General features: G+C 42.7%; 1 protein-coding gene across 1 annotated transcript; it reads right to left on the bottom strand.

Annotated features, from left to right (window-relative positions):
* Window positions 1-817: 817 nt before the first annotated feature.
* On the bottom strand, window positions 818-13,310 carry LOC112068284 (N-acylneuraminate cytidylyltransferase). The gene is made up of 8 exons (XM_024135382.2): window positions 12,952-13,310; window positions 11,863-12,005; window positions 10,747-10,902; window positions 8,875-9,005; window positions 8,399-8,493; window positions 6,861-7,032; window positions 4,054-4,216; window positions 818-2,820 (listed from the first exon to the last, which is right to left on the bottom strand). Exons 1-8 carry the CDS (start codon window positions 13,170-13,172, stop codon window positions 2,606-2,608), a joined length of 1,296 nt encoding a protein of 431 aa, XP_023991150.1. The 5' UTR covers window positions 13,173-13,310; the 3' UTR covers window positions 818-2,605.
* Window positions 13,311-13,782: the final 472 nt, after the last annotated feature.

Below are 13,782 nucleotides of genomic sequence, written 5' to 3'. Positions count from 1 at the left end.
AGGTCTCCCACGGCGTCTCCAGACTCTGTCACGTCTGTCACATGTGCTCAGTGTGAACCTCTTCATCTGTGAAGAGCACAGGGCGCCAGTGGCGAATTTGCCAATCTTGGTGTTCTCTGGCAAATGCCAAACGTCCTGTACGGTGTTGGGCTGTAAGCACAACCCCCACCTGTGGACGTCGGCCCTCATACCACCTCCATGTGAGTCTGTTTCTGACCGTTTGAGCAGAGACACATGCACATTTGTGCCTGCTGAGGTCATTTTTGCAGAGCTCTGGCAGTGCTCCTCCCTGCACAAGGCGGAGGTAGCGGTCCTGCGCTGGGTTGTTGGCCTCCTCCACGTCTCCTGATTACGGCCTGTCTCCTGTAGCGCCTCCATGCTCTGGACACTACGCTGACAGACACAGCAAACCTCTTGCACAAGCTCGCATTGATGTGCCATCCTGGATGAGCTGCACAACCTGAGGCCACTTGTGTGGGTTGTTAGACTCCGTCTCATGCTACCACTAGAGTGAAAGCACGCAGCATTCAAAAGTGACCAAAACATCAGCCAGGAAGCATAAGGAACTGAGAAGTGGTCTGTGGTCACCACCTGCAGAACCACTCCTTTATTGGGGGTGTCTTGCTAATTGCCTATAATTTCCACCTGTTGTCTATTCCATTTGCACAACAGCATGTGAAATTTATTGTCAGTGTTGCTTCCTAAGTGGACAGTTTGATTTCACAGAAGTGTGATTGACTTGGAGTTACATTGTGTTGTTTAAGTGTTCCCTTTATTTTTTTGAGCAGTGTATATTGCGTGCACGATTATTAGACAAATTGTTTTCCTCAGGATTCATTTTATTGTTGAACAAACACAATGCTCTCAGTCAATCAAATGTTATTGAACCTGAAACCTGAATGTTTAACAAAGGAAAAGTGAGTTGTCTTTCTCAGGGGAATATATGTGTGCAGAATTATTAGGCAACTAAATTACAAAAATAATTTCTCCCAACTTGTTTATTCTCTGTTTTTAGAGTAAGTGTAACATAAGTAACACAAAATGACAAATAACATTTTTGGCCTTTCAAAAATATTCTGTGACCAATATAGCCAGCCTCCTTTTCAATAACTGTCATGAGCGTTCCATCCATGGAGTCTGTCAGTTTCTTGATCTGTTCACGATCAACTTTCACTGAAGCAGCAACCACAGCCTCCCAAATGCTGTTCAAAGAGGTATTGTTTTCCCTCACTGTACATCTCACATTTGAGAAGGGCCCACAAGTTCTCAATAGGATTTAAGTCCGGTGAGGAAGGGGGCCAGGTCATTATTCGGGCATMTTTGAGGCCCTTGCTGGCTAAGCAGTGGGGTACTTGGATGCAGGTGATGGAGCATTGTCCTGCATAAAGATCATGGGCTTTTTGAATGCTGAGGACTTCTTCCTGTACCACTGCTTGAAGAAAGAATCTTCCAGAAACCGGCAGTAGGTTTGGGAAAACCTAGAGTACAGGCCTTACACCGAGGCCTGTACTCTGGAGCGGGATCGAGGTGGAGGGTCCGTCATGGTCTGGGGCGGTGTGTCACAGCATCATCGGACTGAGCTTGTTGTCATTGCAGGCAATCTCAATGCTGTGCGTTACAGGGAAGACATCCTCCTCCCTCATGTGGTACCCTTACTGCAGGCTCATCCTGACATGACCCTCCAGCATGACAATGCCACCAGCCATACTGCTCTTCTGTGCATGATTTCCTGCAAGACAGGAATGTCAGTGTTCTGCCATGGCCAGCGAAGAGCCCTGATCCCAATCCCATTGAGCACATCTGGGACCTGTTGGATCGGAGGGTGAGGGCTAGGGCCATTACCCCCAGAAATGTCCAGGAACTTGCAGGTGCCTTGGTGGAAGAGTGGGGTAACATCTCACAACAAGAACTGGCAAATCTGGTGCAGTCCATGAGGAGGAGATGCACTGCAGTACTTAATGCAGCTGGTGGCCACCCCTGATACTGAGTGTTTGTACAGGGACACATTATTCAATTTCTGTTAGTCACATGTCTGTGGAACATGTTCAGTTTGTCTCCGTTGTTGAATCTTGTTATGTTCATACAAATATTTACACGTTAAGTTTGCTGAAAATAAACGCAGTTGACAGTGAGAGGACGTTCCTTTTTTTTGCTGAGTTTATAAGGTGTTATTCACTTTCGCCACATCCTCCTACACAAATATGATTAAATCCAATAAGCATTCAAGTTTATATAGTTGTAAAACCAAAACTACCTCGATCTGACAACCTGTAAAAAAACACCTCAGCCTGAGCTAAGTGCCTGAAAGTGAGTAAATACTCCAGAGAAAGTATTGAGAATTGTCAATAAGCTTCAAGGTCATTTAGCCTAATCTTTAGCACAGGCATGAGTTTAGGTTTGTCTGATAGTCTAGAATAAAATAGCCTGAGTGCCAGTCTGTTTCTGCTCTCTAGTTAACTCTTTTTGGAATTGTAATGCCAAATATGTTTGGAGTGACAAGGAGCTGGCAAGCGAGCAAAAACAGACTGGCACTCAGGCTTCAAGAATGCAACTCTTTGTTTCGAACATATCTGAGCCAGATTAGAGTTAGAGCACATTCTAGAGTTTAGAATGCATGTCTGTGGATGCGGTCCTGTTCCATCTGAGACTTGGCCTTCTTCTTGAGCAGCAGGATGTGTTCAGAAAACTCCCTCACAGCCCCGAGGCCTGCAACATTGTGGCAGGAGTATTTAGCAGCATTGATTGCTACCACTGGGGCATCCCGGGGTACTGCACTCAGCCCAGCCAGGTTCAGACAGTCAACATCTGGTGCATCGTTACCTGTAGGAGGGATGGAATGAGTTGAGTTTGTTTATCTATTAAAGTGTCCATAAGGTGGTTCTGGAAGTATTCATAGGATGATTAGTATGTTGCAAAAACACATGATTTTTTTTTGCTAAAACACATGATTTAAGGAAATCATAGAAATATTTTTTTTTAATGAATAGTTTACAATTTTGGGTTTATCTTAAAATCTTAAAAATGAATTACTGAAATCATACACTGAACAAAAAATAAACGCAACATGCAACAATTGAGRCTACAGTTCACATAAGGCAATCAGTCAATTGAAATAAAGACAGCGATTCGTCCGTGAAGGGCACGCTTCTCCAGCGTTCCAGTGGACATTGAAGGTGAGCATTTGCCCACTGAAGTCGGTTACGACGCCAAACCGCAGTCAGGTAAAGACCCTGGTGAGGACGACGAGCAAGCAGATAAGCTTCCATGAGACGGTTCCTGACAGTTTGTGCAAAAATTATTTGGTTGTGCAAACCCACAGTTTCATCAGCTGTCCGGGAGGCTGTTCTTAGATGATCCCGAAGGTGAAGAAGCTGGATGTGGAGGTCTTGGGCTGGTGTGGTTACACGTGGTCTGCGGTTGTGAGGACGGTTGGATGTGCTAGATGAGGCGGCTTATGGTAGAGAAATTAACATTAAATTCTCTGGCAACAGCTCTGGTGGACATTCCTGCAGTCAGCATGCCAATTGCACGCTCCCTCAAAACTTGAGAAAMCTTGTTACAAAACGGCACAGAGTGGCCTTTTATTATCCCCAGGACAAGGTGCACCTGTGTAACGATCATGCTGTTTAAATCAGGTTCTTGATATGCCACACATGTCAGGAGGATGGACTATATTGGCAAAGGAGAAATGCTCACTAACAGGGATGTAAACAACAAAAAAAAAACATTTTAGAGAAATAAACATTTTGTACGTATGGAAAATATCTGGGATCTTTTATTTCAGCTCATGTGTCATGGGACCAACACTTTACATGTTGCGTTCATATTTCTGTTCAGTATAGAAATTGATTCATTTTAAATTGAATCTCAATTTCTCCAGGACTTGACAGCTGACATCAACTCAGAACAATACCAGTAGTTTTCTGCAGTGGTAGCCTAACCTACATGCAGAAGGCAAATAGAGAGCCACTTTACAAATGATCACTAAACAAGTAAATGTAGTAGCAATATTATTAKTAGTAGTCAGTTAAGTGAAAAGAATAGTGAGTTTACCCATATAGGCGACTTCCTTCCAGTCCAGATCCCTGTCGTCCATCATGGCTTTGGCCTCACCCTGGATGTCCTTGCCCAGCTGTCTGACCTCGCAGCCCGTCCTCTGGGACAGCTTGTCAGCCAAGGCCTTGGTCAGGTCCTCACTGGACGAGATCAGGATCACCTGGAGGAGACAGCATAAAACACTTGATTTATTGTCTAAGTTCTCTATGCAAGCTCTGATTTGTGCTTTTTTTTTGGGGGGGGGGGGGGGGGGGGGGGGGGGACTCATTTGGGGTCTCAACTTCCTGTTGAGAGTTAGAATAATAGAATACACAAGGTACAATTTCAAAATTTGGTTGTGCCTCAGCAGCCACTCAATTAGCCCAAGTCAGTAAGTAAAAAAAGATTGTTAAGTTAGTCTAGCAGCCAGCTTTCTAAACTTGTGGTAAGCATGGTCGAACTACCGACCGAGGTGGGCTGATGGATCATCAGTTATCATTAAAAAACAGCAAACATTTACCTCCACCCTATTGCAAAATGTGTAGAATTGAAGGAAATTTGCTGTAAAACTGAAAAAATGGATTATTGACCTCTGCCTGACCCGAGACTGCGTTTTGTCGTTTTGCCTGTCGTTTTGCCTGCCCCCTGTTCTAGGAATAAACTTTTGTTACTTCGACACTATCTGCATCTGGGTCTTCTCCTGAAACGTGATACACATGACAGCTGGAGTAAATAGCAGCCTGTGTGTGTTTAATGGGTGGTGGTTTCAGCGATGAGCTGTGGCTTATCTAGATGTACCAGGGGCAGACAGTAACTTGGCTATTGTGCTGGACTCAGGTATCTAACAGAGGTTTATTTTTTTTTATAGCATGGCTTTTAAATGAAATCAGATGTTTGTGACTTATATTTATCTAATATATACACAGTGCACAAAACGTTAAGAACAGACTTCCTAATATTGAGTTGCTAATATCAATTCATTGGGCATGGACCCTATAAGGTGTCGATTGCGTTCCACAGGGATGCTGGCCCATGTTGACTCCCACAGTTGTGTCAAGTTGGCTGGATGTCCTTTGGGTGGTGGACAATTCTTGATACACACAGGAAACTGTTGAGTGTGAAAAACCTAGCAGCGTTGCAGTTCTTGTCACAAACCGGTGCGCCTGGCACCTACTACCATACCCCGTTCAAAGACACTTCAATCTTTTGTCTTGCCCATTCACCCACTGAATGGCACACACACACAATCCATGTCTCAATTGTCTCAAGGCTTAAAAATCCTTCTTTAACCTGTCTCCTCCCCTTCATCTACACTGAATGAAGTGCATTTAACAAGTGACATCAATAAGGGATCATATTTCACCCGGTGAGTTTGTCATGGAAAGAGCAGGTATTCTTAATGTTTTGTACACTAAGTGTATATATACCTTGTAAGAATTTGTATCTGTCGTGTGAATGTTGCCGTTTTTTATGTTTACTATATATCTTTATCTTATCTGACTTGCCACAACTAAAGTGTCTTCTGGAAAAATAAAGTAATTATATTCTAATACTATTTCAGAAGGTCCGGTCACACAAATTTCCTAGATGGCAAAGGTTCGGATGGATATTGTCATTTATCAGCATATTAACAAACCTCTACCTCGCAACCCCAAACTGTTCGCACCCCTCTTGTTGGCAGAGAGAAATATGTGCAGTTTTGAAACTCTTTTCCCGCAATTCTACACATTTTCCATGTCTTATGTGTGTTCAGATCATACCATGAGTCAAATCCTAACAGAATGTCCCCCTCCCCCCAAATTGTATTTATATTCATATAATTATTATTTTAAAAACTCGGTCAGAACCCGCAGTCCGTACTAACCCCGTTCTGGGTCCAGATCACAGTCCGCCTATTTTTTTATTTAACTAGGCAAGTCAGTTATGAACAAATTCTAATTTACAATGATGACCGGGGAACAGTGGGTTAACTGCCTTGTTCAGGGACAGAACACCACATTTTTTACCTTGTCAGCTCGGGGATTCGATCCAGCAACCTTTCGGTTAACCACTAGGCTACCTGCCGCCCCTGTTGAGTATGGATGACCTGTAACTTCACTATCAAAACAATGAATTGTCTCCTCTTCTTCATATGTAATTGGGAAATTTAAGATGACTAAAGTTCATCTTTAATTTAGAGTGATCAACACAATGTTTAGCATATTTTGAGTTCCTGTAATACACATGATTTCCAGTGTTCTATTTGTGACGCTCAAGGTGCAGGTTGATGGTCACTAGACTTGATACTGAATGTTATGGATTATTCTCCTATCAGTTGATAGTGGTTGACGCCAGACTGGAAGTACAAGGACACACTGATTATTCACTGTTGCATTGTATTGATGACAWCCTGTGAACACTGTGATTCTGTAGCAGCTGACAGTTGCTGCCTTTTTGTTTTGTCTTCCTACAAGCCTCTCGGGCTGGTGTTTACAGAACATTTGGTGCGGTCTGATTAGGATAGAAAGGCCCCGTCTCCAAGAGGCCAGTTAGACATGTTCTCTGCTTCTGGGCTGCATGGTGTCTCCCTTTTGCAACTTGTAATAAAAACGATATATTTTTGATTGACTTTACCAACGCTGTCCTTTTTGTTCACCTGGAAATTCACCAAAAAATAAAGTAAAGCCTGTCTGTCACTATTTGCTGTTACCATATATGATCTTTTAAATTCCAATGAATCTACGTCAATCTTCAATCATCAGTATTCATCGCATTTATCTTTGTACTGTATCTCTTTTCCCTCTCTGGTGTATGTTCTATATGTTCTATATCTACAGTCTACGTACCTCCACCCCCTCTCTCTGCAGCATGCGGATACCCATGGTATCTCTGGTGTTGACAGAGATCATCTCCTCTCCAGAGACAGAGATGAGGACGCGGCCGTCCGTCAGACAGCCTGAGATGTTACACAGCAGCAGACGCACCACCTCAGGCTTGTCCAGGCCAAAGTAACCAAACCTGGAGAGGAACAGATCAAATACAATTCTATCAAATCTTATTTGTCACATGCTTCGTAAAAACAACTGGTGTAGACTAAAGGTGAAACGCTTACTTACGGGCCAATCCCAACAATGCAGAGAGAGAAAAAAAAAGTACAAATTAACTCAAGTAATACATACACAATGAGTAATGATAACTTGGCTATATACACAGGGTACCAGTACCGAGTCATTGTGCAGGGATTCGAGGTAGTTGAGGTAGATATGTACATATAGGTAGGGATAAAGTGACTAGGCAACGAGATAGATAAACAGTAACAGCAGCGTATGTGATGAGTCAAAAGAGATTAGGGCAAAAACGGTCATTTAACTAACTATTTAGCAGTCTTATAGCTTGGGGGTCCTGTTGTTTCCAGACTTGGTGCATCGGTACCGGTTGCAGTGCGGTAGCAGAGAGAACAGTCTATGATTTAGGGCTGGAGTCTTTGACAATTTTTAGGGCCTTCTTCTGACCCCGACTGGTATAAAGTTCCTTAATGGCAGGGAGCTCGGATCCAGTGATGTACTGGGTCATACGCACTACCCTTCGTAGCGCCTTGCGGTCGAATGCCAAGCAGTTGTCATACCAGAACACACAGGGAAATACATTTGTATAACGACTCCTCTGTGTTACATCAATGTTTATTGTGTTGCCTCTTGAGGATCCGCCCTTTTTTTCAATTTTCACCTAAAATGACATACCCAAATCTAACTGCCTGTAGCTCAGGCCCTGAAGCAAGGATATGCATATTATTGGTACCATTTGAAATGAATCTAGGACAATATAACACAATAGATCTGGTAAAAGATAATACAAAGAAAAAACCAACTGTTCTTTTGTATTTTTTTTGTACCATCATCTTTGAAATGCAAGAGAAAGGCCATAATGTATTATTCCAGCCCAGGTGCAATTTAGGTTTTGGCCACTAGATGGCAGCAGTGTATGTGCAAAGATTTAGACTGATCCAATGACCCATTGTATTTCTGTTCAAAGTGTTGTATCATGACTGCCCAAATGTGCCTAATTTGTTTATTAATAACTTTTCATGTTCAAAATTGTGCACTCTCCTCAAACAATAACATGGTATTCTTTCACTATAATAGCTACTTTAAATTGGACAGTGCAGTTCGATTAACAAGAATTGAAGCTTTCTGCCAATATCAGATATGTCTATGTCCTGGGAAATGTTCTTGTTGCTTACAACCTTATGTTAATCGCATTAGCCTACGTTAACTCAACCGTCCCGTGGAAGGGACACCGATTAAGTTTGTTCAAGTAAACACAGAGAGTGAGAGAGAGAGAGAACGTGAGAACGTGAAGCTCTGAGTCAGTGACTTCAGACTACCTCAGTACTCTCTGTTCTGCCACGGGCCAATCGATATCCACATCAATATCCACACTGTACTCTGGCAGCATCTCATAGTAAGCCCACTTTCCCCCCTGAGAAAGACAATGCAAGAGAAAGGGGATTTCAGTTATCATTTGAAACAACGGCAGTTGACAATAGAATATCTAGAATTATAGATCAGTAAGTCGATTTCTCAGTGTGTCTTTTGTCTCTGGTCAAGCTCACATCCACTGAATGACTAAACATTATTGATCACCTGAGGAAAATAGGGTTCACCTCCAGCAGCAGACATACACATCAGGGCCAGTGTTCATAAAGCGTCTCAGGATAGGAGTGCTGATCTAGAATCAGGTCCTCCCTGCCCATACGATTTTATTAATAATGATAGAAAAGGGAAAACTGATCCTAGACCAACACTCTTATCCTGAAACACTTTGTGAGTATGGGCCCCGATGGGGTATAGTGCCAGTTACCTGCAGGCCTTCCTCTATTGTCGCTCTGGTATGAATGTAGAAAGATCCGTTCTCACACAGCTCTCCATCCCAGTCCTGTCTCCGGGGCCTGTTAGACGGGTCAAGGTTCAGTGGCTTGGTGGCTACACTACCTGAAGAGGAGAGAGCAAAATAATCAATATTAGTTAATAGGTTCTAACTAGGGTTAATACTATCATTAAGCTCGAGGCCCTGGGTCTGAATCCTGCCCTGTGCAACTGGGTCCTGGACTTCCTGACTGGCCGCCCCCAGGTGGTGAAGGTAGGAAACAACACCTCCACTTCGCTGATCCTCAACACAGGGGCCCCACAGGGGTGCGTAATTGGCCCCCTCCTTTACTCCTGTTCACCCATTACTGCGTGGCCATACACGCCTCTAACTCGATCATCACATTTGCAGACGACACAACATTAGTAGGCCTGATTACCAACAATGACGAGACAGCCTACAGGGAGGGGGTGAGGGCCCTGGCGGAGTGGTGCCAGGAAAATAACTTCTCCCTCAATGTCAACAAAACGAAGAAGCTGATCGTGGACTTCAGGAGACAACAGAGAGAGCACACCCCTATTCACATCGACGGGACAGCAGTGGAGAAGGTGAAAAGCTTCAAGTTTCTCGGCGTACACATCACTGACAATCTGAAATGGTCCACCAACACAGACAGTGTGGTGAAGAAGGCGCAACAGAGCCTCTTCGACCTCAGGAGGCTGAAGAAATTCGGCTTGGCCCTTAAGACCCTCACAAACGTTTACAGATGTATAATTGAGAGCATCCTGTCGGGCTGTATCACAGCCTGGTAAGGCAACTGCACTGCCCACAACCGCAGGGCTCTCCAGAGGGTGGTGCGGTCTGCCCAACGCATTACCGGGGGCACACTGCCTGCCCTCCAGGACACCTACAGCACCCGATGTCACAGGAAGGCCAAAGAGATCATCAAGAAGAACAACCACCCGAGCCACTGCCTGTTCACCCCACTATCATCCAAGAAGGCGAGGTCAGTACAGGTGCATCAAAGTTGGGACCGAGAGACTGAAAAACAGCTTCTAACTCAAGGCCATCAGACTGTTAAATAGCCTAAAATATACATTTTAGGGTATCTGAGGAGAAAATAGAAACGTATTTTGACTTGTTGAAACAAAGTTTAGGGGTAGATTTTCGGATTCCTTTCTCTACATGTTGAACGAGTGGATTACTCAAATCGATGGCGCCAACTAAACTGACTTTGAGATATAAAGAAGGATTTTATCTAACAAAACGACACTACATGTTATAGCTGGGACCCTTTGGATGACAAATCAGAGGAAGATTTTCAAAAAGTAAGTGAATATTTAATCGCTATTTATGAATTTATGAAACCTGTGCCGGTGGAAAAATATTTTGATTTGGGGCGCCGTCCTCAAACAATCGCATGGCATGTTTTCGCTGTAATTGCTACTGTAAATTGGACAGTGCAGTTAGATTAACAATAATTTAATCCTTCAACCAATATATGACACTTATATGTACCTAAATGTTTAATATCCATATTTTTTATAATTATTTATTTGAATTGCGGGACGCCTAGCCCTAAAAGGTTTAACATCTACTAGCTAAATCTGTGTGACCAATAACATTTGATTTGATTAGATTTTCCTGGTCCAGAGAAAAAAAACAGAGTCTCCATTTACCTTTTTTAAAATCCAGGACTAGGGTTAATCTGTGTCCGGGAAAACATACCTACGTATAAGGCCCTAAACATGGCACAAGGCTATCCTGGAAGTCCCTAAACATAGCACAAGGCTATCCCGGAAGTCCCTAAACATAGCACAAGTCTATCCCGGAAAGCCCTAAACATAACACATGGCTATCCCATACCTCCTTTCTTGACCTCCTGCCAGCGGAAGTGGTGTTGTCGGGCCACGGCGAAGACAGACGTGAAGCCCTGATTGGTGATCAACTCCAGGGCCTCCTTCAGGTGGAAGGGGTGCAAGCAGGGAGACGTAGCCTGGATGTGACAGATCACCTTCACCTCTGGAGGAAGTCAACACAACACAGCAGATATTGGATTTATCCATTATTTCATCAGATAGTCATATGATATGAGATATGAATAAACCTATATGGTCACTGTTGACATTTGTAGCTACGGAGTGAGTCCCACATTATTTGGATAATCTCCTATTCATGGGTTGTCTATAGTCACTCTCACACTATCAATAAGCTATCAACTGAAACTCTGTTTATACTTGATATGCAACAATTTACTCGGATTGGGATTATGTTTAGATTAGAAATTGAACTAAAAGACAACACATTTTCATTGATGACAGTCGTGCTGGTTTTGTTTCTACCTAGCTAGACAAGAACGGTCACTGATTGGCTGGAGAGTGGAGAGTCAGACAGTACATCTGGTTTCCCAGCAAGTGGTTCTCAGGCTCTGATTAAAAGGCAGGAATGAAAACCTGCAGCAGGCACTACGGCCCTGGAGGTCGTATGTAATCAAGTGTCTCAGAGGAGGACTACAGATTTACAATCAGTTTTGCCTCAAAGAACACAATGAATAAGACTACATGGGCAGGGGGGGCCTGATCCTAGATCAGTATTCTTGCTCTGAGATGCTTGATACATATCTCCCCAGAGCCGTAGTCTAGCTAATATGTTCTTCTGCATATTTTCCATTAATGGCTAGCATCTATAACAAAGCGCTGCCTACGAGTCCTAACAAAGACAGTGAAGCATCAAAGAGGGTGTGGTTTTGTCACAATAAATGATAACAAACGTTGATACTTCCCTGTTGCTATGCCATTGAGTAAATCACAATTGTATTATCTTGATTCCTCACACTTCCCTCCTTGTCTCCTTTTCACAGCACATTGGAGCAGAAAATGTGGTACTTCCTCCACTCAAATCTCCTCCTCTAATGCATTTCGAGGAGGCAAGGAGTGAGGACATGAGGAATCAAGGAAATTACAATTGAGATTCACCCCTTACCTGGGTTTAATCGGGCAAATTCCTGGATAGTGTCGAGAGAGCTGGAAGAGTCTTTGGACACCTCTGGGCTCCTGCGGTGAACCTGAGCTCCCCATGCCTTGGCCACCTTCTCAATGTCATCATGATCAGTCGATACCCACACACTGGTGGGAGAAAGAACTGAAGAAGTTGATTCCTCAGGCTTTGTAATAAGTAGGCAGTGGTGGAAAAAGTACCCAAATTGTCATCCTTGAGTAAAAGTAAAGATGCCTTTATAGAAAATGACTCAAGTAAAAGTGACCAAATAAAATACCACTTGAGTAAAAGACTAAGAAGTATTTGGTTTTAAATATACTTAAGTATCAAAAGTATAAATAATTTCAAATTCCTTGTATTAAGCAAACCAGATGGCATGATTTAAAACATTTTTTTAAATTTTCATGGATAGGCAGGGGCACACTCCAACACTCAGACATGACTTAGAAATTAAGTGTTTGTGTTTAGTGAGTCTGCCAGATCAGAGGCAGTTGGGATGACCAAGGRTGCTCTCTTTATAAGTGTGTGAATTGGACCATTTTCATGTCCTTGTAAGCATTCAACGTGTAACGAGTACTATTGGGTGTCAGGGAAAATTGATGGAGTAAAAAGTAAATTATTTTCCTTAGGAATGTAGTGGAGTAAAAGTACTCAAACATATAAATAGTCAAGTAAAGTACAGATACCCCAAAAAACGACGTAAGTAGTACTGCAMATTTTTACCTAAGTACACCACTGCAAGTAGGCTACATCAATGCAATCCGGTCTTGCGTAGCCAAGACAAAGTCAGAGACAGCAAATGTTCAAACATCCTCTTGACAAACTATTTCAATACGAATCTGACATGGGTTTATATTCACACACAAACAATTAATAATGTACAGATATGACTAGACGCATCAATCATCATAGACAACATAGACTTTATCACTAGGATGAACAATATTATCCGTGCACGCAAAACAAGAATGYCACATGCATTTGGTGCAGCTAATTATTATTAACAGCCTCAGAGCAAATCCAGCTCTGGATTAGCTACATTGCTAAAATCATTTGTAGATTGAACTGAATCACCTGTCAAACTGTTTGGAATCCACGGCAGCTCTCAGAACCCATCCAATGAGCGGGACACCGGCGAGAACTTTGATATTCTTCAGGGGGATCCCCTTACTGCCTCCCCTAGCTAGGATCAGAGCTGCAATGTGTATCTTCCTGCCGCTGTCTTTGAAAATCTTTGTTTTCCCGTCTATCACATCTTCAAATCCAGATAGCGTACGTTTTCTTGCAGCAGCCATTTGCCTGTGCTGATGAAGTCTATATTGGTTTGCTAATACAAGACTAGTAAAAGACTAGCGCACTACTTTTGTGAAACAATTTAAACTAAATGTATTGGATTGTTAACCAGCATTTGTAACGTGAGTCTGATCATTATTTGTACAGAACTGTTCATCTGATAATACTCTGTGGAATATAAAAATACTTGCTTGATATACAGTACCAGTCAAAAGTTTGGACACGCCTACTCATTCAAGGGTTTTTCTTTATTTTACTATTTTGCAGGGTTGGGGAGTAACGGATTACGTGGAAGGGATTACCAAAAACGGTAACTGTAATCCGTTACATTACCAGCAAAAGTATTGTAATCAGATTACCGATACTTTTTCAAAACTAGATGATTACTTTTAAATTCAGAAAGGTTTGCGGAAAAATATATTTGACACTTCTGTTTTCTCAATGACTTTCAAATCAGCATTGAAAAAAGGCGCACATTTAAATTTGTTCCACCTGAGCGAGTCTGACCAAAAATCAGAGACCACTATGATGACACACCAAATATGATGGATCGCGGGAAATAGCAGGAATAGGTTTTTGTAGGCTACAATCCAATATAGATGACAGTAGTGG

This window comes from Salvelinus sp. IW2-2015, unplaced genomic scaffold (assembly GCF_002910315.2).
Source record: "Salvelinus sp. IW2-2015 unplaced genomic scaffold, ASM291031v2 Un_scaffold356, whole genome shotgun sequence".
Taxonomy (NCBI): Eukaryota; Metazoa; Chordata; class Actinopteri; order Salmoniformes; family Salmonidae; genus Salvelinus; species Salvelinus sp. IW2-2015.
The sequence above is the reverse complement of the archived record's forward strand: the minus strand, read 5'-3'. Positions and strand labels throughout refer to the sequence as shown.